Source organism: Leuresthes tenuis, unplaced genomic scaffold, assembly GCF_036924035.1.
Source record: "Leuresthes tenuis unplaced genomic scaffold, fLeuTen1.0.hap1 SCAF_22, whole genome shotgun sequence".
Taxonomy (NCBI): domain Eukaryota; kingdom Metazoa; phylum Chordata; class Actinopteri; order Atheriniformes; family Atherinopsidae; genus Leuresthes; species Leuresthes tenuis.
Window position 1 is genome coordinate 3,889,242 of NW_027325376.1, and position 21,671 is coordinate 3,910,912.

Genomic DNA, 21,671 nt, shown 5'->3' on the forward strand with positions numbered 1-21,671 from the left:
AAGCAAGAAAAAGCCCCTCTGCTCCTCCAGCTGTCAGGAGGCTATTTGTGTAACGAAATGCTCTTTACTCGCACCGGTAACCGACTGATCGGGCTCCTCTTCCATCTGCTGCAACCTCCAGACAGTATCATGTTTACGGTTGGAGTGATCAGCTTAGAGGAGCAAACCCTTCGTTTAAGTGTTCAGAAAATAGCTCAGCAAGTGGCTGCTTGTGCTGGGCTGTTTGTTGTCTTGTTTGCTGACTGCGTGGGTGGGCGGGTGATGTAATATGTTGCTCTAATCGACCTCAGAGTCTCAGATCCTGGACCAGCAGATGAAGAAATGCACCGGCCTTAGTGGCTTCTTAGGAAGACGTTTCATTTCCTTTATTTGAGTCTTTATTCACTGACCAACTTCCTGAAATATCATGTTAAACCTTTAAAGTCTTCCTTAAATTCCCTAAAAGCTTCGCTTTTAACGGTTCATTCAGCATTTGGATGAACATTGGAGCCATGCTGCTGATAGAAACCTGACATTGTTCGAGTCTGCTTCTAACCTTCTCCGTAGGAGATTATCACTCGAGTAAATATAGCTGAATTCACTGCACAGACGTCGTCTTTAAGCCACTCGACGGGTGATTTTCTCAGACAGTTATCAGCGGTTATAAATTTTATTAAAGCAGAGCGACCGTCTGGAAACGCTTCAAGCGACCACGAGTTGAAACTTGGTCTCAATAAGCTGATTTTCTGTCACAATGAGCCATTAGACAGAAGAAACAGGGAAATATGTGCATGAGAGCAGCTTTATTGAGAATTTGGCTGTATTTATATTCACTTTGGAGCTTGTTCGGAGCACCTAGGGTTAGGGTCCATAGTGTTTGGTCTTTGTAAGCAGCTACAATCAATAATAACCTCGTGAAAGCTTCTGTCTCTATGGCTTTTACTGCCTTTTAGCCCGAATCACGATGGTTTTCCAGCCCCAACCAAGTACCGTTTTCTCCTAAACGGAGCCGGAGGTTGTGGTGTTTTAAAGGCTCGTGTGGGTCTAACACCTTCTGTGACTGTTTCGGTTGGAGGGCTTGTTGTTGGGTGAGTTTGGCCAGTGTGGAGAAGCTCGATTGCCTATGATATTGATAACTGGTTATTGATAGATTGTTTTCTTGTGTAACATAAAAACATGCACGAGGAAACTGACACGCAGCAGTTTTTCACTCGCATATTCATGAGTAATCTGTCTTGCTTTGTCATCCAACAGGTGTTACGGGAGTTGTTTAGGAATCCACAGGGACTTAATGTAGGACTTATTTATAGGTAATACTATAATACTGATTAATTCCTGCTTTGGTGACTTACCTCCTCTGATCCTCTCTGCTCCTTCCAGCCGGCCTTCTTCACTGCACCACTGACTTCTTTAAAGAAAGAACTGTGGGGTAACTGTGTGGATGCTAAGATGAGGGGATGGAAATGTCTGTTGGAGGGAAGGTTTTCCTCTGGTGTGGTTGGGGATCAAGTCACTGCAGACTGAAAAGGGCCCTGGTTGCATCTTATTGTAAAAAGTGTATTTTAATGCCGCTGAATTCTCTGCCTCAGCCCGTTAAGACCAACTGTCATCCTGTGGCTGCTTTAAGCATTTCCAGCCTGCCGCTCTGCTCTAATAAAACCCTGATTTCAGAACTGCATTTTCATCCATCTGTGCAGTGGATTCAGCTCCCACAGAGATGGATGGAAGAAGCAGAACGTCCTGAACGTTGTGGACTGTGTGAGAAAACGCACTCCAGCGCTTCATAAACTGGAACGAGCTGTAAATGTGGCTCATCTCTGTGCATGTGACCGTATGGACTGCATGTTGATGTAGATTCTCGGTCATCCAGGTCATGGTAATCCTAAGAGCCTGGATAAGGGCAACTGGACTCCAAAAGGCTTCGAATTAGAGGTGAAACATCTTCAAGATCCAAGAGGGAGGACTGGTTTGTGGTTTTATAGCTAAGCTAAAGGTGAACTTATAAATATACAAAGAACACGAAGCTAAGTAGAAACACGATGGCTGTAGCTATGAGATGGATAGAAAGTAACCAGGTGCTTCACCATATTCTTATATGAATATGTGCAACATTTTCTGATTCTCTGTGTTTTTAATGCACTTTAGGACCACTCGACAGATAATTCTGGTTCATAAGAAGCGTGCATCGGGATCGTTTCATCTGGTTCGGAGTGAAACTGGGCTGCACAGCATCATCAGCAGGTCCAGGTACAGTCTGTAATAAACAGCCGCTAATTTAACACAACAAAACTACAATAACCACTGATTGCTCATGTGAGCTCAAATATTCAGTGAAACAGACCTGAGTGGCATCTTTTTTTTAAAGAAAAGAAGCAAAAAAAACGGCCTTTTCACCAACCTTTACGAATCCCCAGAGTCCACATTCACAGGAAGGACTGAGGCCTAAAATCTGGTGCATGAAGGAGCCGCAGTTAAAGGAGCAGGAAGTGTTTGTTCTTTCAGGACTTCCCAGGGGAACGTGTGGCAACATGCACCTTTAACACGGCACCGAGCAGCAGCCTCTTAATGTGTGCTAACGTCACCTTTTCCCAACGTCTCACAGTCCTGGAGTCCAGCGGGTCGACTGTTGCTCTCAGCTTGTTGTTGTACCCGTTTAAACCTGAAACTGACAACACAACAGCAAGAAAGTTCCCAAAACCAGTGAAAACAGATCCTGTCACCCTCACACATGGCTTATATTGATTTTGATTAAAGTCACGTCGTGTGATCCTTTGATGCACGAGCTGGAGTTGAGCTGACAGCTCAACCCGAGTTTAATCTGTCATACAAATCCTGCTTAAGCTCCTGTCTCCCGACCGTTAGAACTGACCCGTTTGGCTGGTTGGTGTCAGCAGAGCTGCGTCTTTGACCCCTTTTACAGGTGAAGAAGAAGAGAAGAAGCGTGGCGTGTTGTCTGGCGTTGCCGCAGCAACACGTCACGGCCTCCCATCTTTGTTGGCTTTGGCCCGGTTGTGTTGTGCAAACACCGGGACGATCGTGTCATAGCTTCCATCATCTGGTGCTTGTTATGATGAAGGAGCCTTTAATTGGCAGATCGATGGAAGCAGAAAGCTGCCGGGGCAGCAGGGGTGGGACGTGTTGGCTTGGTGAGAGGGATTACCTGGATCTGTTAGGCCTCCTTTTCTCTCCCCTGGGCAGTGTCACGTCTCATTACTTCTGTCCTTCAGCCCGGATAGTCTGGCTTTAGCTGGATACATTTAAAATGCGGGGCAGCCTGGCAGCGCGGGTTTAGACCAGAGTGATACGCGTGTCCTGTGCCTGAGAGGCTTTTTTTCAGTAAGCAGACAGGTAAACTGCTCCCAAAGCTGGCTTTGATGGCAGATAAACCCTCACTTGTTTAAGTGAAATGGATGCCTGCATGCTGGAGAGAAAGACCTGCTGGGCCGGTCTTTACTGTCTGTTATTGGGATCGTTTCATCTGCAGATTGTGTTCTGGCTCTCAGATATACATCTGATTACCTGGAAGTGAGAGGGAAACTGAAGTATGTCGACATAAACCTTTAAAAACAGATTATAAAACACTTTGGTGAACCAGCTACCAGCTAATCAAGATGCTGTCCTTTTTATTTGATATAAACATGACACAAGAGCTCGTTTTTATTCGGGTAAGGAAGCGGCAGATTGATGATGCAGAGCAGGGAAACTCCTGTTTCTGTCCTTTAATTTAAACCAAACCTTCTCTGTTTGCTGCCTCTTTGCTCCTTCGACTCGTCTGTTACACTTTTATTTGTATTTCTGTGACGTTTAGCTATTAATTAAAAACAATCAGGAGAATAATCCCCAACTTAAATGTTGCTTCCAGCCGTAATTGTTCCAAACTTTGGGATCAGTTCGAACTCATTAGAGGACAGAATTCAGCCAGGATTTCTGTTTTTCTGACATTCGTTTGGACATGTGTGACAAAGTCAGTGTCCTGACATAAAAGCTAAGTTCCAGATCACAGTTTGTGCAAAGATCTTTTCTTTTTGTGAAAGACTGTTTCTCTAAACCAATCTAACTAATCACTTGTAAATCCTTCCAGTCAAGTGGCTCATGAGCAGAAATCGCATATGTTAAGCTGAGCGACATAAACTCCATTGTCTGTCTCTCTTTAAACTGCCGATAAACATGCAACAGTTCGCAAACCTCCACCTCATTAGTGCCCACAGTTTCATTTAGCAAATTCCAATCATGGGTATGGGTCACCGGCTTCTCTCACTCATTCGCTGAACCATACAGAAGGACCTGTGTACGCAGAAGGCGTCCTCCCCTCTCCACCTCCTGCTCATCTCACCCTCCAACTGGTTCCCTCCTTTTTCCTGGAGCCGCCGAGCTCTCCTGGCCCCAGTAGGATGGCTAATCTAGGTGGCGGGAGGCCTCCCTCCTGCTAGCATACACAAGAGAGGGTAACCCTAATTGCCTATGTCACAAAGCTCTCTGACCCAGATAAGCCGTCACTCCCCAAAGCTGCTGAGATAAACCCCACTTTACCTCACCAAACCTGCCTGTCCTGATCCACCCCCCCTCTTAGCATTTCTGCACCTTCTGCCACATTATTAACACCCTGAGCAGGGGGAGAGGAAAATGAGCACAGTGGACGGTACTGTAAACAAGTAAGTGCAATAAAAGGTGTGCAGAAGGTCTCTCTGCGCCATGATGGCGATGAGATAAGATGATGAGAAGTTAAACCAACGCAGGACCCGGTTGGATAGATGATCAGAAGTTAAACCAACGCAGGACCCGGTTGGATAGATGATGAGAAGTTAAACCAACGCAGGACCCGGTTGGATAGATGATCAGAAGTTAAACCAACGCAGGACCCGGTTGGATAGATGATGAGTCGCTGAAGAAGGCACGGAGTTGCGTGCTGCTCGCTCTCGTGTGCCCAGGCTCAGTGTTGAACTAATGCAGGCTTAGCCACAAAATGTCACCGTGGCTCGGATCGTGGTCAAGCGCCGAATGTCACACGTGGCGCCGCAGCGGCAGGTGGGCGGCTCGCCGCTGCACTCCCACCACAAAGCATTCATTTTGCTTTATTCGGTCGCTGCAGGACTGGAGATGTTTGGCTGCAGCTCCACGAGTCATTTTGGGGCTTTACTGAGAACTCCTTAAAGTCCACTTTAATATAGATCTTAATTACTAAGTAGGAGCTTTTAATTGGATGCCTGCCCCACTCACCTTGTAATCACCCATCACATTTGTCCAGGGATGCCTTTAAACCCCGTTCCAAAGCCATGTTACACCACAGGTCGATGCCAGTGAACGATACGAGCTCTAATATCCTGGAAAAGACTTATATGAACCTAAGATATTTGACGTTTTGTCTTGTCCTCTTCATTTAATTTGTTAATATATGTTGGGAAAGTCAAGCTTTTACCACTTTGTACTGTTGACTTTCTGGATACCAGGAAATGAAAAGTTTTAGGTCTTATTTTTATTGCTTTTCTCCTTGCAAACACATCAGTACGAAGGCGTTGTCCCACTTTAGTTTGAACACATTCCTCACCTCCTTGGACGGCTCAGGCCTGCAGGCAGGCCAGTCGACGGCCTTCCTCTGCCTCAGCTGTGCCTTCGTAATATGTGCAGAATTGACCGATGGAAGTGGGAAACTTTTCGTCTTAAAGGCAGAATGTGCAGCTCTAAAATCCTCAGCTTCTTTACTTCCTGTTTAAGTGATACTTCTGGAATCACTGTTGCCATTACAAATCCCTCTGGTGAAGTTAATTGATTGGATTTGTCCATTTCCAGCGCTCAGAGATGTTGTTCAGGAGCTGTCTCTCGATTAACCGTCTCTTGCATAACAGCTAAAACTAGAATGAATCACGGTTGGTGGCCAAATAAAAGTCGTTTAATAGAAATTCTGACAACAAATCAGGCAGATGAACATGAATACCAATGCATTCTCAGATAAGTGACCACATGAGAAAAAGACCACATCATCACATAATCACACAAGGTGAAGGGATCCTCGTATAAAACACTGCATCAACGGTCCTATAGTGGTTAAAAAACCCAGAGATTTCATTTCTAACTCCCGGTTTGTCTTATTTGCAGTCGTTAAAAGACATTCAAACAGTTTGTGATAAAGGAAACATTTCCATAATAAATAGAATCACACACACACTAGAAGTGAAGAGGAAAAAAATACTTAAAACTCCCCAAAATCAACAATTACACTAAAGTAATCAGACAGGATTTCTGCTTATGCATACACTGAAGTATATAGACACAAGAGGACTCTTAGTCAAGGTTTAATACTGTTAAGTATTTACCGTGGAGGTAAAGAATGAAGTCAGTATCAAAAATGAGCTTTTTATTTAGTGGTGGCGTCAGAGGAAGCAAATCTTTAGACACCACAGGCTTATTTTGCTTGTTTTACGCCTCGATTATGCATTTTATTCATCTCTCTGCCCACTAACCAGGGGCTACATGTCTGCCTGTAGCTGCCTGTGCATGTCGTACACTTCCAGAGGTAAAAAATAAATATATCCAAAAGAAATCGAGCAACCACGAGTGTCCAATCATCAGTGCTATGATACAGTAGTTTTCCAGTGTTGTCCATCGGGTTTATGTGTGAAGTTTGTTCTCATGAGAGGAACCTGTTCGGTCTGTGTGTCGAGAACAAACACTCACAGGGTGCTGAAATGTGGTTTAATCTGTGCTTTGCTGCCCTCGCTGCAGGCGCTCTGCACGCTGTGCTCCTGACCCTAAAGCCACTGTCGCCCCCTGGTGGTGAAAACGCGGCACTGACTGTCCCTCCCGGTTTCTTATCAGAGGAGATTCTGGAAATGTGGCTCAGTTTGGTTCAAAGTGTGTCAGACTTTGATGGGTTTAAACTCCGACTGAAATTAATGATCCTGCCGACTGTGCCCCCCGATTCAGGCATAAATCGGTCAAAAAGTGTGGGGGATACATTAAATTCTGTTGTGTAAACTCAGCGATTCATCAGCACTGATTTGATTTTCGATCTTTGGGACAGCGTGAAACGGGAACCCACAACGACCCACCTCAGCTCTCCCTTCTTACACACTTCTGATGAAAATTATCTTTCTGTTTGACTAAACTAACGGCCACTGGTTTGCCGGCTGGATGGCTGAAAATGAAGCTCAGATCAGGATCTCAGGAGCAACCTTTGATCGGAGCAAACAGTGAGATTTAGGAGCCTTTTACAACAGAACACCTGCCTCCTACGATAAATCCAGCCTCAGAACACGAATCATTTGGTGAAGGATTATTTCTCTGAAATCCTCAGACAGCATTTTGTGAAGAAACGTGACAGAAACCCACGAGTTGGATAAGATTAAACTCCATCTGCGGCATCATCTATGTGCTGACTTTTAAAGTTGGGAGAGTTCTGCTGGGGCTGAACCTCAGGAATCGGACTCCCTCGTCTTGTCTCAGCACCGTCGGGTGGAGGATGGGTATTTGGTCTTCAGGCCCTCTTTGAAGCTGCGAAACAGAACCCGATTGCGCTTGTTCTCCTCGTCCTTCCTGGCGTGGAACTCGCCCTGGATCTTGAAGCCCCGGTGCACGACGAAGGCGGAGCTCAGCACCGAGAACTTGTATCCGGCCACATGGAGCTCGCACGCCTGGAGCCCAGCGGAGGTGGGAGTGGGAGGAAGAAAAGAGCGGCGGACATTAATGACAACACGAGGTTAGATGCAACATATTCAGGATTCGGTGGATTTACATGTGAACACATGACTGTGAGGTTCAGGCTCATACATTTGTAAATGTAATTTATTTATACAGCCCTTTACAACAATCCATTTCGGTACTAAAGTGCTTTACAGCAGATAATAAATAAAGAAAAGAATAAGAACAAAAGAAAAAAATAACAGTAAACGCAATAAAATACAGCAAAATTGAATAAGATAATATAAAAGAGTCACCATACTACTGGGTATTAAAAGCCATCTGAAATAAATATGTTTTTAGCCCTGATTTAAAGAGGCCCAGGTCAGAAATAAGACGCATCTCGGGGGGGGGGGGCTTATTCCAGAGCCTGGGGGCAGCAGCAGAAAAGGCTCGGTCACCCCAGGGCTTGTATTTTAACCTGAACACTTCCAACAAAAGTTGATTTGTTGACCTCAGAGCTCTGCCAGGGTTACAGTTAAAAGCTCAGATAAATACAAAAATGTACAATTTGGCTAGAATTCTTCATTTTGGGTCCACTTTGTTCCTTTTTGAGAAGCTCTAAACAAAGTCATCGTTTCATTTAACAAGTAAGTTGATGTAGTTTGTTGTTTTGTTTATTACGTCCACGCACACATTAATGTGAAGAGAAATCTTATTATTCTAAGCCTCGACCTGTCAGGACATAATGTCACTCACCTGGTCCTTAAAACCAGGTAAAAACAACCTCAGATGAACACATTTCCAGTCCCTCACAGCGCTGCTTCAGCTCATTGAGGTTTGCAGCTTTGGTTTCTGCACAGCTCTCTTAAGGTCCCACCACAGCATTTCAGTCAGGCTGAGGTCTGGACTCTGACTGGACCATTGCAACACCTTGATTCTTTTCTTTTTCCCACATTCTGCTGTAGATCTGCTGCTGTGTTTGGGATCTTTGTCCTGTTGATGAGCCAGTTTCAGCCCAGCTTTAGCTGGGGGACAGATGGCCTCACATTTGACTCTAGAATACTTTGGTATCCAGAGGAGTTCATGGTGGACTCAATGACTGCAAGGTGCCCAGGTTCTGTGGCTGCAGAACCAGCCCAGATCATCAGCCCTCCACCACCGTGCTTGACAGCTGGTATGAGGTGTTTGTGCTGATCTGCTGTGTTTGGTTTCCTCCAAACGTGCTGCTGTGCATTAGGACCAAACATCTCCACTTTGCTCTGGTCTGTCCAAAGGACATTGTTCCAGAAGTCTTGTGCTTTGTTCAGATGCAGCTTTGCAAACCTAAGCTGTGCTGCCATGTTCTTTTTAGAGAGAAGAGGCCCAAATAGTTTGGAAATGGCCTTCTAACCCTTCCCAGATTGTCTGAAGCAGTAAAGTTTAATCTGAGGCTGTATATTTAAGGATCTTATTATGTCCTTAGAATTAAAAGATGGTACATATTTAAATATTACCCACCTGGCTTATCCGATTGAAGCCGTATTGCTTGAAGTTCTCATCATACAGAGGCACGGTGTGGGGCCCGATGTAGAAGGGCTCCCAGGGGTCCACCCAGGTGAGCGTGTAGGAGACCTCCAGGGCGTCTGAGGCCCTGACGTGGCTGTTAACCCACTGCGAGTAGTTGGTGGGCGCTTGGCAGCGGGGACACAGCTCCTCATAGAACGGCCGGACTTCACCCACCTGGTAGAGCTGAACCAACTCTGTCTTGGTGGCGGGAATCTTCCTGGCGTGGCGGATCTCGAACGCCGGGAGGACGAACACCTCATCACTTGCTGGCTCGCGCCTCATGACCATGGCCAGGAACTGCTGGTGCAGGTCGGCGCTCGGCATCATGTCCATGTCAATGACCAGGACGTAGGAGGACTCCGTGCCGCCGCGGGCAACATTACGCAGCAGGTTGTTGGGGTACGAGATGTTTCCGTTCATAGCATAGTTCTTGTACTTGTCCCGGTGGGTCTCCAGTCTGGAGAACACAGAAGCACAGTCTTCGAGCCCTGCAAAGTGCTCCCGGTCCTGCTCTGGGAAGCTGGCCGTCTCTCCCGACAGGCACACCAAGTGGAAGTCCACCAGGGCTTGGATCTGAGGGCAGAAGAAGCTGAGGGCGTAGACCAGAGCCGTGGCGAACTTCACATCTTCCCCGTGAGCGAATATGGCCACAGAGAGGGGGTTCTGCCACCTTTCCAGAAGAGATTCCAGGTGATGGAGGTTGTTGATGGTAGTATGTGTGGCCAAAGCCAGGATATTGGCGTGCGGGTCGGAGCCTGGTATTAGATTTGTGGTGAAATCGCTTTTGATCAGGTTCTTGTACACCCGGTACTGGCCGCTGTTGTCGAAGATCCCTCCGCTGGACAGCGAATACCTCAGTCGCTCCTTCCGCGTGTTTTTCTCCTGGTGCGCATTTTTCTTCCCGGCAGAGCCCCCGAACAGCTCGGAGTACCGGTACCGCTGCTGCTTACCGTGGAACTTGGAGAGGAAGGACAGGTATATGAGCTGCAGGAGCGCCACTATCAGCAGAGCACTCAGCACCACTTTGAAGACGGAGCATTTCTTAGAGAGATGCATCACAGACTGAATACAAACCGGCTGATCCTTCCACACGAAGCAGGTCCAAACACCGGAGCCGGGCTCGGGATTTCTGTCCAAGCGACCCCGCTAACGTTACCTACATCACAGCCGCGATGCTAACACAGCAGCCCGAAAGGCTGGAAATGGCAAATGCGTGACTGCATGCGTCGCTGGTTGAAAGCAGCGCTGATCCAGATCCTCAAACGCCTCGAGGCAGCACGAAAGATGGAAGAATCGGTACCAGGTTCTGGGATCTCCATCAAATCACAACACAGCTGTTACCAGTCGTCTCTGCTGCTGCGACAGCGGCGCATGTCGATGTGTAACAACCGTAATGTTGCGAGGAAAGGCGCCCCTGGATTTGGTCCTATTTAGCACTAAAGGGTTACTTAGCGCTAAAAATCGCTCTCTTTTACATTTGATATGTTGTCATGGTGACAATGAAACGGTGTGACACTACTGTGTCTGTTTACATTAAGTGAGAAATAACTTGTTAGGGTTAAGGCTAGGGTTAGGGTTAGGGTTAAGGCTAGGGTTAGGGTTGTTAGGGTGTTAGAGAAGGCTTTTAGATGGTTTTCTATATATTATGGTATCATCCGGACGAGGTGGGTTAGGGTTACAGTTAGGGTTAAGCTTAGGGTTAGGGTTAGGGTTGGTAAAAGAAGGGTTAGGGTTAGGGTTGGTAAAAGAAAGGCTTTAGTTGGTTTTCTATGTATTATGGTATCATCCGGACGAGGTGGCCGAGTGGTTAAGGCGATGGACTGCTAATCCATTGTGCTCTGCACGCGTGGGTTCGAATCCCATCCTCGTCGGAAATTTATGTTTTTTTTCCTCACTAAATTTCTCGCGGAGACATTTTGCTCGATTAAACTCGATCCCATCTTTGTTCTGGTTGAATGAGTTTACCATCATCTCGGTAAATACATGCGACAGTGACTTGAATTACCCACAATCTTCCAGATAATGATGACAGCTCTATCTGTCATTCCCACCTGACGACCACACGGTCTCAGCACGAATCTCAGACTGTCTCTCTGACATATCAACATGGATGAAAGCCCATCACCTCCAACTTAACCTCCCAAAAACTGAACTGCTGGTCTTCCCAGCCAAACCAACTATACCTATCTCTCTCCATCAAAGCTTGCTAGAAACTTGGGTGTCATGATTGATGACCAACTAACCTTCAAAGATCACGTTACCTTGCATTACTAAACATAAGAAAGATCAGACCATACCTAACCCAACATGCCCCCCAGCTCCTGCTGCAGGCCATGGTCATCTCCCTCCTTAACTACTGTAACGCTCTCCTAACTGGTTTCCTAACTGCTCTCCTAACTGGTCTCCAGCCTGTGAAACCTCTGCAGATGGTCCAGAACGTGGCGGTGCGTCTGGTCTTGGATCAGCCTAAAAGAACACGTCCCCCCTCTGTTCATTGAGCTCCTCTGGCTGCCCTTAGCCGCCCGCATCAGATCCAAGTCCCTGATGTTAGCTACAAAGAGCTTAATGGAACGGCTCCATCTACTTGAATGCTCTTGCAAAGGCTTCTGTCCCAACTGGGTCCCTCCGTTGGTCCCAGGATTGTCGTCTAGCAGCTCCTACACCACGCCTAAGACAATCCAAACTCTGTTCATGTGTCGTCCCACGATGGTGGAATGACCTACCGAGCGCTACCAGAACAGGGGCGTCCCTGTCTATCTTCAAGAAGCTCCTGAAAACCCAGCTCTTCAGAGAGCATCTCCTATCCCAGCACTTACCTTGTACTTCCCTACCCCCTCTATCTCTGCACTTTATCTTTCTGCTCTTCCTTCTATGCCTGCACCCTATCTCTACTCTGTCCCCTCTGACAGAGTCGGACTCCTGGGTTCCTTCTATGGAGTTTATTGTTAGCTTCTTGTATAGCTGTTATATATTTATTTGTAAGTCGGTTTGGATAAAAGCGTCTGATAAATACAGAAACAGAAACATTAGTGTCAACCAAAAATACCAACAATGCTCGTACCACAGTGTGAAAACAGTCTGTTTCAGGTAAAGTATTTAATTTAGAGTGTTATTGAAGGAATACTATGCAAGAATAACCTGGATAATGTGCTTAGGAGTATAAGAAAATTAAAGTACTGTTGAAAACTGTCCCACGTGAGCATTAAATTATTATATCATAAGGTTGTTTTTATTCAAGTGAAGAGTAAAATAATTAACTCATTTCAGTTTGCTGAGAAAAAGTGAGAAAACAAATCCCAGCTGCCCAGTTTAAATCAGATTTTTATTGAGAATAGTTTTTAAAAAAGCCATAAATCTTCACATTTGTAAAGCTGGAGCTGTAAAATGTTTGAACCCACTTAACTTGTCGGGTAGTTTACTGAACTGTTTAGTAAGAAGTTCCTCGAGCTGAAGAAATAGTGCGATGAACAAAGGTTATAATCAGAGGTTCAGGAAAAAGAAGCATTACACCATCAGTTTATACAGATTCCTCTTCAGTTTGTGACGCCGTTCTCCTCCTTTAATGAGTTGAAGCCTCCAGATCCAGCCTGAATCTCACGGGTTGGCCGTTTTCCCCAATAAACCACGTCTTTGTTGGTAATAATAATAATAATCGAACACAGAACAAAGCACAATTGGATCATTCTTTTTATTTCACGGTCATTAACAAAAACATTGTTCATCGTTGTCCTTCCTACACAGAAACCGTGGCGAGGGTCCTGGGAGGCATTTCCTCCACCGAGCTGCTCCAGAATGTTTTCAGAGACGGTTTGAGGCGGCAACATGTAAAAATCGCCCCCCCCCGGCTGCTCTCTGTGGTGAGGAAACTTCCACAGAAAAAGGCTGATTTGTTTTTATGAACCAACGCATTTCCAGTTTAAAATGCCTTCCAGGACCCGTCTGCATTGGAAAGGATGCGAGACTTGAAACTACTGTAGGGCCCTATGAAGTCGACTGCCCCCCCCCCCTCCGTCTTTTAAGCTGTTTACAAAATGCTAACGTGTGTTCTCATATAAAACAAAGTAATTCATTTAATAGCTCCGGGCACTCAGGTGTTCTGCATGTTCTTGGTGTTGGAGATCATTTTAAACCCAGAACAAACCGCTTTAAGACTGTAAATTTACATTTTTCTGCTCGTTTGTGAGTTAAAACACGCATTCGGGGGTCTGAATTTATGACAGTTTATGACAGGAATAAAAGGAAAAAACTGAAAGGAAAATGCAAAACAAAACAGCTTTAATTTGGATACACACTAGCATTCACAACCAAACATACGGAGCACTTTGCTGTGTTACATTTAGCAGAACGTCTAGATCCATCAGATCCTGCCAGGAGTTTCTGACTCAAAGTGTTTTTCAGTGCTGCAGAAATCAAAGGGCCCTACTGTCACGTCCATCCTTACAGACTATGACACCAAAACGCCAGCACCGCTCTTGGACCCGCCTCCCTCGCTGTCTCTGGGGGACGCTGCCGACTGGCCCTGCGTCTCCCCTTCGCCTTCTCCCACCAGCCGGATGTTGTAGCGTTCTCTGTACTCTGTGAGTTCCCGGCCTTTCGCCTGCATCTGTGTGTTGATGGTCTCGATTATTTTGGAGATCTGTCAGGAAACAAAACAAAAGGGTAGAAAATTACCGGATTTTGCGTTATATAAGGCTCACCTTATATGGGGTCCATTTCTGTCCTTAACCCATACATAAGGACTTCTCTCAGTCGCCTTCAACTGGTGCAAAATGCTGCTGCTGCCCGTCTTTAACCAACACTAACAGACCTGTGCACATCACTCCTGTTCTTAACTCCCTTCATTGGCTTCCTGTCCTTTATAGAACTGATTTTAAACTTTTGATGTTTGTTTTTAAAGCTCTTAAAGGCCTCACCCCATCGTATTTATCTGAGCTTTTAACTGTAATCCTGGCAGAGCTCTGAGGTCAACAAATCAACTTTTGTTGGAAGTGTTCAGGTCAAAATACCAGTTTCGACTCATTAATTGACCTAATTGCGTATGATTTTGGACTGTGGGAAGGACCAGTCGTACAGAGGCACCACACCTCCTCCAGTACCTGTTCTTTGTTGTTTTCCAAGGCGGGTAGAACTTCTTTCACCGTCCTCTCCACCAACACCCCCCCGACCAGTCGAAAGCATTTCCTCGAAGGATCCACGTCCTTCAAGGTGTCGATTACTAAGCTGAAGAGAAAGATACCAACGCTTACTTATTTCATCCAAATACTCCTGAAAGGCTTGTTCGCTTTGTTCAGTACAACCTAAAACTACTGCTTTACCATAAAATGTACTTATATATAACATTACTGCTCGTTTCTAATGTTGGGGGGGTAGTAGGATGCAGCTGTTTCCTCCTCTTATGTATGTAAATAAGGGAATTATTTCTAAAACCTGAATAGAAGTTCTTCTGCTACAGTAAAAATAATAAGAAACTAATCAATAAAAACCCCACAAAGTCCAAATAACATCATACTAATGCAGATTAAGTAAATACAGCATGACGAAGGTCAACGGGAAGACAATTTATTGTTGTATGAGAGGAATTAAAAAGGCTGCAGGGGCGGGAGCATCAGCCACCAACCTGTGCTCATTGATGTCCATCTCCAGCTCTGCAGATTTAGAGGCCATGCTGCGCTGTTCCTGACGCATCCTCTGAAAGGTGGCCACTACCTGCCGCACAGAAACACAGTTAACCGACTCAGACTCGTGTCACACAGCACATTAATGTGAGTTTTAATAATTTCTGCTGGAGTAAACAAACCCTTTTACTCTGTGTCCTCATGAATCAAGTGCGTATAATAAATCTACTTTCTGTTATGGAGGTTCTCCATTGTTAAAAGGGAAAACACGTCACTGTAAGTAGCCAGCAAATAAGTAAAAACTTGTCTTAAATCGTATTGCTGCTCCTCTTGTGACCGTTTGCTGAAATCTTACCGGCGGATTAACTGGAAACGATGATATTCTTGATTTGTGGCCCTTTTTCAGTGTATTTCTATGCGTGTTCGCGTCCACACGTGCATAACTTTGACTGTAGTACCTTGATAGCAGAGTATTACAATTTGTACTTATGAAAAGGATCTAAACAGTGTAAGTGCTCCCCTCATGTATGTAAAGTAAGGAGGTGTCGGGGATAAAAATAGCTTCCCGCTGTGTCAGACCCATTAACCAAACCCCGCACACCCACTTATAGGGACGTAAATATGACTTTATATCATCTAACTGTTTGCTAGAAGCGCAGACCTGAGACCAACTCCTTTTTAATGGTAATACCATTTGCATCCTCCCTCTAACTGACTCCAACGGCCCGTTTTCAGGGTGAGGAAGCGGACTGATGGCAGGATGACGGCGATGCTAACGTTAGCTTCGGCTAGCTGGGCGTCGGATTGACGGCTTTTGCTTCACGTGACGCGACTTTAGAGCAGCAGCGACGGCTTTGCCGACATATGCTGCCTGAATGGAGGCCAGAATACCTGTTCAGCTGACGGGCCGGACTGTTTTCCGCCGGCGCTGTTGCTAGACTTGCCACCCGTGCTGCTACTGTTGGCTGCCATCTTGAAAGGGTGTTTCTCAGAAGGACCCCAGCAGCATTTATGGAGCTGTCTCATGAGATCGCCTGCGCGCAAATGCGGCACAGTTCGGGTGACAACGCTATTCAAGGGTCCTGCTTGTTCTTTTTGTGCATACTATCCACATATTTCTGTAGACCACACCATCAGAACAGAGCCACAAATAACGTAGAACTGTGCTCAAATGATCTAAAGTTATTTTTTCAAATTAAACAAAGCAGAAGCAAGGAAGGACTGAAAAATGACCGACTTACTAATGAATATTTAATTATATGCTGCAGCTATAAGACATTCAACATGAAATTTTAATATTGATCTGATTCATATTCGATGTAACAAGATGGTCCTTGAAACACTCAGTCTTAAAAACATTTTAAAAAAACATTTTATTTAATAATCTCTTATAGTTTATAGCAGCTGTCATAATGTACACTAACTGAGCTGCACCATCATGTCTCTTAATCGAACTGTCTTTGTGAAAACAATTTTTCACTTTTTCTTATGTTTTTGTTGCATTTAGTCATCATTCATAATCCCAGAATGCTATTTAAGGCTATTCATTTTGTTATTAATGGATCCTCCTTATCTTTCCAAAAATCTAATGCTGAGCTGCCTGAAACATTCTTTATTCATTGTATAAATAAAGTTTAAAATATCAGAACTTAAATCCGGCCTGAATGACTGAGGGAGTCTCTCATTTTACCTCCTCATCTTGCATTCTAGGTATGGTTTCCTTTTGGCATCTTAAAAAGTATTCCCTACACTCAGCCCTGTTATCTTACAGTTTTTATCCGTATCTAGGCTCTGGTTCTTATCTGGACCCCTTTAAACTACAAACCAATATTCAACTGGCACCTCATAGTTCAGAGACAGCTTTTGTAAAGGTGTCCAATGACCTATGTTTGAGTGCGGATAGAAGAGACTGCTAGATTTTAAATTTAAGTTTCACCTTTGATACCGTTGATCATAACACCCTCCGGCATCATTCAGAGTCTTGTTTTGGAATGAAAGATTTGGATCTTTGGATAATAAGTTCATATCTGTCTAAAATAACTTTTTCTCTCACTCTGAATAACTTCCTAAACCTAAAAAAACAGCTCACCTGACTTATGGCGTACCACAGGGCTCAGTCGTTGGCCCAGCTCTGTTCTCTGTTTACATTCTATCTCTTAGCCAGCTTAGATCATCACATACATTGACATTTTTTACAGTTACGACATTCAGCTGTTCTTACCAATAAAACCCACATATCCCAGCAGCCTTGCTAATCTCACATTTTGTCTTTCTGATGCCAGATGACTGAAAGATTTCTTAATTTTGATAATTATGAAGTCAAACTCATTCTGTTTGGTCCTTCAAATTCTTTCAGGACTGTTAGTTCTAATCTTATCTGTCTCTCAAATAATAGGCTGCTAAGAATATTTGATTCTAACCTCAGTTTTTGATGCTCAAGTCAAGAAGTCAAGAAGTGTCCTTAATTGTCATTCAAAACACCTCCAGAGATGCAGTGCAGAACCAAATTACGTTGCAATCGGGTCATAAGAAGAAGCAGAAATCAACAACAACAAAAAAAAAGCCTATAAAACAGCATATAAAAAATTAAATATGTTTAAAATACCCATAAAAATACAAAATAACAAAAAAATGACATAAATTGCACAGAAAAGACACCCCACTGCTGTTGTGCCTTTTGGCTGCCTGTTTTACTAACATATCTATGTTGTTCGGCTATTCAACAGTCCCAGAACCGCCCGACCCGCTCCTCAGGCTGCGGTACCGTCGTCCTGAGCAGCAGCAGAGAGAACAGGCTGTGGCTCGGATGAGTTGGATCCCCAATGTTTCTCTTTACCCTGGATCAACAGCGTTGTTGGCCCAGGTCCTATGAGTGTGGCCCCAGTGGTCCTTTCTGCTGACCTTACCCTCCTCAGAGCCTTTTTATCTGCAGAGATGTTGCCTCTGTGGTGAGGACTGATGGATTCAGGCATGTTGTTCAGTCTTGTTTCTCCAGCTTAAGACTGTCTCAAAATTCTTTTAAGTTTACATGCTTTTGTTTATTCCTCCCTTGACTAATGTAATTAGTTAAACTCCAGATTGTGAAATGTTGACGATCAACCTGTTAAATCTTTTTAAAAAGATAAATACTCTAAAGCAAAGTCCTCTGATCCACTCTTTCACTGTTTTGCACCTTTTAGTGATACATTCACTCCAGTAGGAGGCGATGAGGTGCTTTATGCTGGTTTCAATACTCCAATGCTTACCAGAGAAGAAGAATAACCCTAAACCTTCCTGGTGCAGATAACCGAGCTGAACGCAGTGGAAGAGTAACATGGACTGAACAGGGAAGGTAACGCTGCTCGGGGCCAATGTTCAGGTGCATTTTGGGATCATCTCTGAAGTATTTGGCCTCTCTGCCAGCTTTGAGACACACAGTCATGCTGCAGAACAGGTATGTTGGCAGAAGAGAATGTATTATGTCTACAGCTTGTTTTGGATCCTGCTGTGTTGTTTAAAAGCTGTTTGTGGAGTTAAAGCGAGAACTGGAAGCAAAACCTCTGAGATGGAAATCAGAGCACGAGGTTTTGAATGACTCATTTAAAGCTTTTTGATTGTAGATATTAGATTTTCTTTGTTCTTGTAGACGGACATGAGAACAAAACCGTATGAAATGAAACAGGACATGTGCAGTGTAACTTATTCGGTTAATAATCAACCATTGCTGACTTGTTTCCCTGACCTCCTGACCTCTGAGCAGGATGTCCAGCTCACCTGCTCCACTGGCTGCAGTCTGTCAGGTGAGGGTGACCCCGGACAAGGAGGCCAACTTCTCCGCCTGTAAACGGCTGGTGGAGGAAGCGAAGGAGCGAGGGGCCTGCATGGTCTTCCTCCCCGAGGGGTTCGACTACATCGGATCCAGCAGAGAGGAGACGCTGTCTCTCTCAGAGAGCCTTGAGGGAGACACAATCTCACGATACAGTCATCTGGCCAGGTTGAAGAAGCAGATTTATGTTTATATCCCACAGAAATCCTTTTAAATGTTGTAAGAAGCTGTGGCACCTGTTATGAAACCCATGGACAGATAGACGCCGTTATTCTTAAGTAGGCTGCTGGTTGAAGGCAGGACGAACAACAAACTCCCTGCAAAGCAGTAAATGAGAGTTATTATAAAGAATGAGTTTGATTTGTCCTAAAGCAACATATTCTGTTGGTTCGTTAGCTTATCGCTCCGTTTACAATATATACGATGTTCTTAGCATGGAAGCTAAAAGATAACGTATTTAGCACCTGTGTGCACATTGTATCTGATCCAGGAGGTTAGAGGTGTGGCTGTCTCTGGGAGGATTTCACGAACGAGGGCATGACTGGGAGGCTGAGCGACGAATATACAACAGTCATGTCATAATTAACGATAAAGGTGCAGAAACGCACATCGAAAAGATCCAAACTAAGTCTTGATCTCTTTTAGATCGGTCCTCCAGTTTCTCCCACTCTGCACATTGTGTCCACAGGCGACGTCACCTCGGTGTACAGGAAGTCCCATTTGTTTGATGTGGAACTGCCGGAAAAGGGCGTTTCCCTCAAAGAGAGTCGCTTCACCATCCCTGGACCCTCCCTCGTGTCTCCAGTCCAAACTCCAATAGGCAAGGTGAAATTTAGACAGTAACCATCATAAAGTTGCCATGGAATCTCACTCTTAATATATCTTTCACATATTTAACTTACTGTCCTGATAGAACTGACTTTACTGGATAAAATCACCTGAAATCTGATGGATATTTATGAATTTAAACCATAAACTTAAAGATATGATGTTTTGGGTCCACTTTGAGCACTGATAACGTCTCTTATATTAAGGTTTACAGACAGGCTTCTTGTGTCTGACCCTGTTGTTGCTTTTATAGGTGGGTTTAGGCATCTGCTACGATCTTAGATTCCCCGAATTATCGCTTTCTCTGCGACGGCACGGAGCCGAGATCCTGACGTACCCGTCGGCCTTCACCGTGGCAACAGGAGCTGCTCACTGGGAGGTGGGATCATAAGGCATCACATTTAAACTCAAGGCTTAATGAGGGTGTGCTGACGTTTGCCTTTGCTTTGAGGTGTTACTCCGGGCTCGAGCGATAGAGACTCAGTGCTTCGTCCTGGCGGCGGCGCAGGTCGGCCAGCACCACGAGAAGCGCTCATCGTACGGCCACGGCCTGGCGGTGGACCCCTGGGGCGAGGTGCTCGGCGACTGCGGAGGAGAGAAGCCGGGCGTGGTGCTGGTGGAAGTCGACCTGGAGAAAGTCCGAAGAACCAGGAGGAACATGCCGGTCCAGCAGCACCGCAGAGAGACTGCTTTCTACCACAGTTTGGATCAAAGCTGAGCACGAGTCGGAGATCCTGTCTCACAGGATCAAATTCAAATTCACGAGGAGAGATTTACGCTCTACAAGATTTCTCTTTGAGTTTCCTGTTGTTGTCACACAACAATCACTTTAAGGGATTTTAATGATGAGAAATCAGAAAAAGAGTTGCCTGAAGAAAGATGCACACTTTTTCTAATTAAAAGTAAATGATTAATGCTGAAGATCGGCCATGAAAACATTCTTCTGCCACATCTGCTTACTGGAAGTAGAACTCTGAGCTTTACTGGTTCAAATGATGAGTCATACTGACATTAATGCTGTCAATAATCTCAATAATCTCACTTCTATCGTCTGTATCGATTCTGATCAAGAAAAGCAGTTCGGACATGCAGGCTCATGCTGTTCCTATAGTTCTTATCGTGTTACTTAAACTGATCAATAGATGGCGCTGTTTGACAATTAAAAAGTCCAAAAGGCTTTTAAAGTTGTATGTTAACATCTGATATTTAAGATGTACCTGTACATGTGCTGAAAGACTTCTGTTCTATAAACTCACAAAGATGATAACAATTCACCTGCTTTGCCGTGTTTTTTATCTGATGTGATGAAACTGGATGAGCAAGCAGTGTTTTTTCTACTTGGGGCCCACAAAGTCTACGCTGGAGCCAACTTTCAAGCACTGAAATATCCTCTGAACACCCATCCTCCCAACATCTGGTTTTAATTGACATTTTTTGGGCATTTCCACAAACTGGTAGAGCTGATAAGCGACCAAACACGAGACCTTTGAATTAAAAATCACTTTGTTATGCGTGGATTATTCTTTTTTCTTTGTTTTTTGTTGTATTGACTAATAATTTCGAAAGATAGACACTGTCTCCATCTCATTTTTGTGCAAAAGCTTCAACCAGTGCCCTGTATGATTGGTTAATTATTAAAATCTTGGGTCCATCCGAACTGATTAATGTAACAACTGTTCCAGGACCATTTGTTTCCCTTTTGATTGCAGAGTGCGGATGAATAATTGATCAGATGTTCCTCCAGCCCGCTTTACTCTCACGGACACTGTGGGTGGGAGTAGCCGCCGCCGCCGCTTGGATGATGGGCCGGGAAACAGGAAGTGAACGTCACTGACACGGGAATGGGACTGAAGGAAGAAAACACCATCATCATGAGGAGAATGACAAATCCCTTCGTGTAGGAAGCAAAAACCTCAGCTTCAACTCAGGAGAAAAAGGATGAACTGTCGTGTCCAAGCTGGAATCGAGGCATCAGGAAGGTACGTAGCTCCGTTATTTATTTAATTTTTTGTTGCTGCTGTAAAGGTTAAGCTTCGCTGTCTGTGTGCTGGATGTGTTTCACCACCCGAGGCCATCCATCCACCCACCCACCTATCCATCCTCCTCTCGCTATCAAATGTTGTGAACTCTGGTTGATTTCTCAATCATCTTGCTGCCAAACAGGTGCTAGCAGTTAGCTAACTAGCAGCGGAGGCTAACTTGACTCTGCTAGCTTGGTGTCGACACCGAGCAGTTGGTGTGAACTGGGTGGGAATTCACCAGCTTTTTGTGCAAGTCTGAAT

General features: G+C 44.8%; 4 protein-coding genes and 1 non-coding gene across 6 annotated transcripts in view; 3 read left to right on the forward strand and 2 right to left on the reverse strand.

Annotated features, from left to right (window-relative positions):
- Window positions 1–5,857: 5,857 nt before the first annotated feature.
- b4gat1 (beta-1,4-glucuronyltransferase 1) lies at window positions 5,858–10,494 on the reverse strand. Its single transcript, XM_072376284.1, has 2 exons — window positions 9,094–10,494; window positions 5,858–7,607 (listed from the first exon to the last, which is right to left on the reverse strand). The coding sequence occupies exons 1-2, from the start codon at window positions 10,195–10,197 to the stop codon at window positions 7,416–7,418; spliced, it is 1,296 nt and encodes a 431-aa protein (XP_072232385.1). The 5' UTR covers window positions 10,198–10,494; the 3' UTR covers window positions 5,858–7,415.
- Window positions 10,495–10,930: 436 nt separating this feature from the next.
- On the forward strand, window positions 10,931–11,012 carry trnas-gcu (transfer RNA serine (anticodon GCU)). Its single transcript has one exon. It is a non-coding gene; the product is annotated as a tRNA-Ser (tRNA).
- A 1,798-nt stretch (window positions 11,013–12,810) lies between these two features.
- pfdn2 (prefoldin subunit 2) lies at window positions 12,811–15,763 on the reverse strand. Its single transcript, XM_072376691.1, has 4 exons — window positions 15,648–15,763; window positions 14,759–14,847; window positions 14,238–14,361; window positions 12,811–13,777 (listed from the first exon to the last, which is right to left on the reverse strand). The coding sequence occupies exons 1-4, from the start codon at window positions 15,726–15,728 to the stop codon at window positions 13,586–13,588; spliced, it is 486 nt and encodes a 161-aa protein (XP_072232792.1). The 5' UTR covers window positions 15,729–15,763; the 3' UTR covers window positions 12,811–13,585.
- Window positions 15,764–18,021: 2,258 nt separating this feature from the next.
- Window positions 18,022–20,669, forward strand: nit1 (nitrilase 1). 2 transcript variants are annotated; one of them, XM_072376641.1, is made up of 6 exons: window positions 18,022–18,189; window positions 18,496–18,729; window positions 19,052–19,155; window positions 19,250–19,386; window positions 19,643–19,768; window positions 19,841–20,669. In XM_072376641.1, exons 1-6 carry the CDS (start codon window positions 18,107–18,109, stop codon window positions 20,105–20,107), a joined length of 951 nt encoding a protein of 316 aa, XP_072232742.1. In that variant the 5' UTR covers window positions 18,022–18,106; the 3' UTR covers window positions 20,108–20,669. The 2 variants fall into 2 exon arrangements, with proteins under 2 accessions (XP_072232742.1, XP_072232743.1); XM_072376642.1 differs by having other exon boundaries at window positions 18,032–18,114.
- Window positions 20,670–21,194: 525 nt separating this feature from the next.
- Window positions 21,195–21,671, forward strand: part of clcn3 (chloride channel 3) — a 39,532-nt gene continuing 39,055 nt past the window's right edge. The window contains 1 exon segment of the mRNA XM_072376505.1: window positions 21,195–21,368. The gene's annotated coding sequence lies outside the window, so the exon portion shown is untranslated.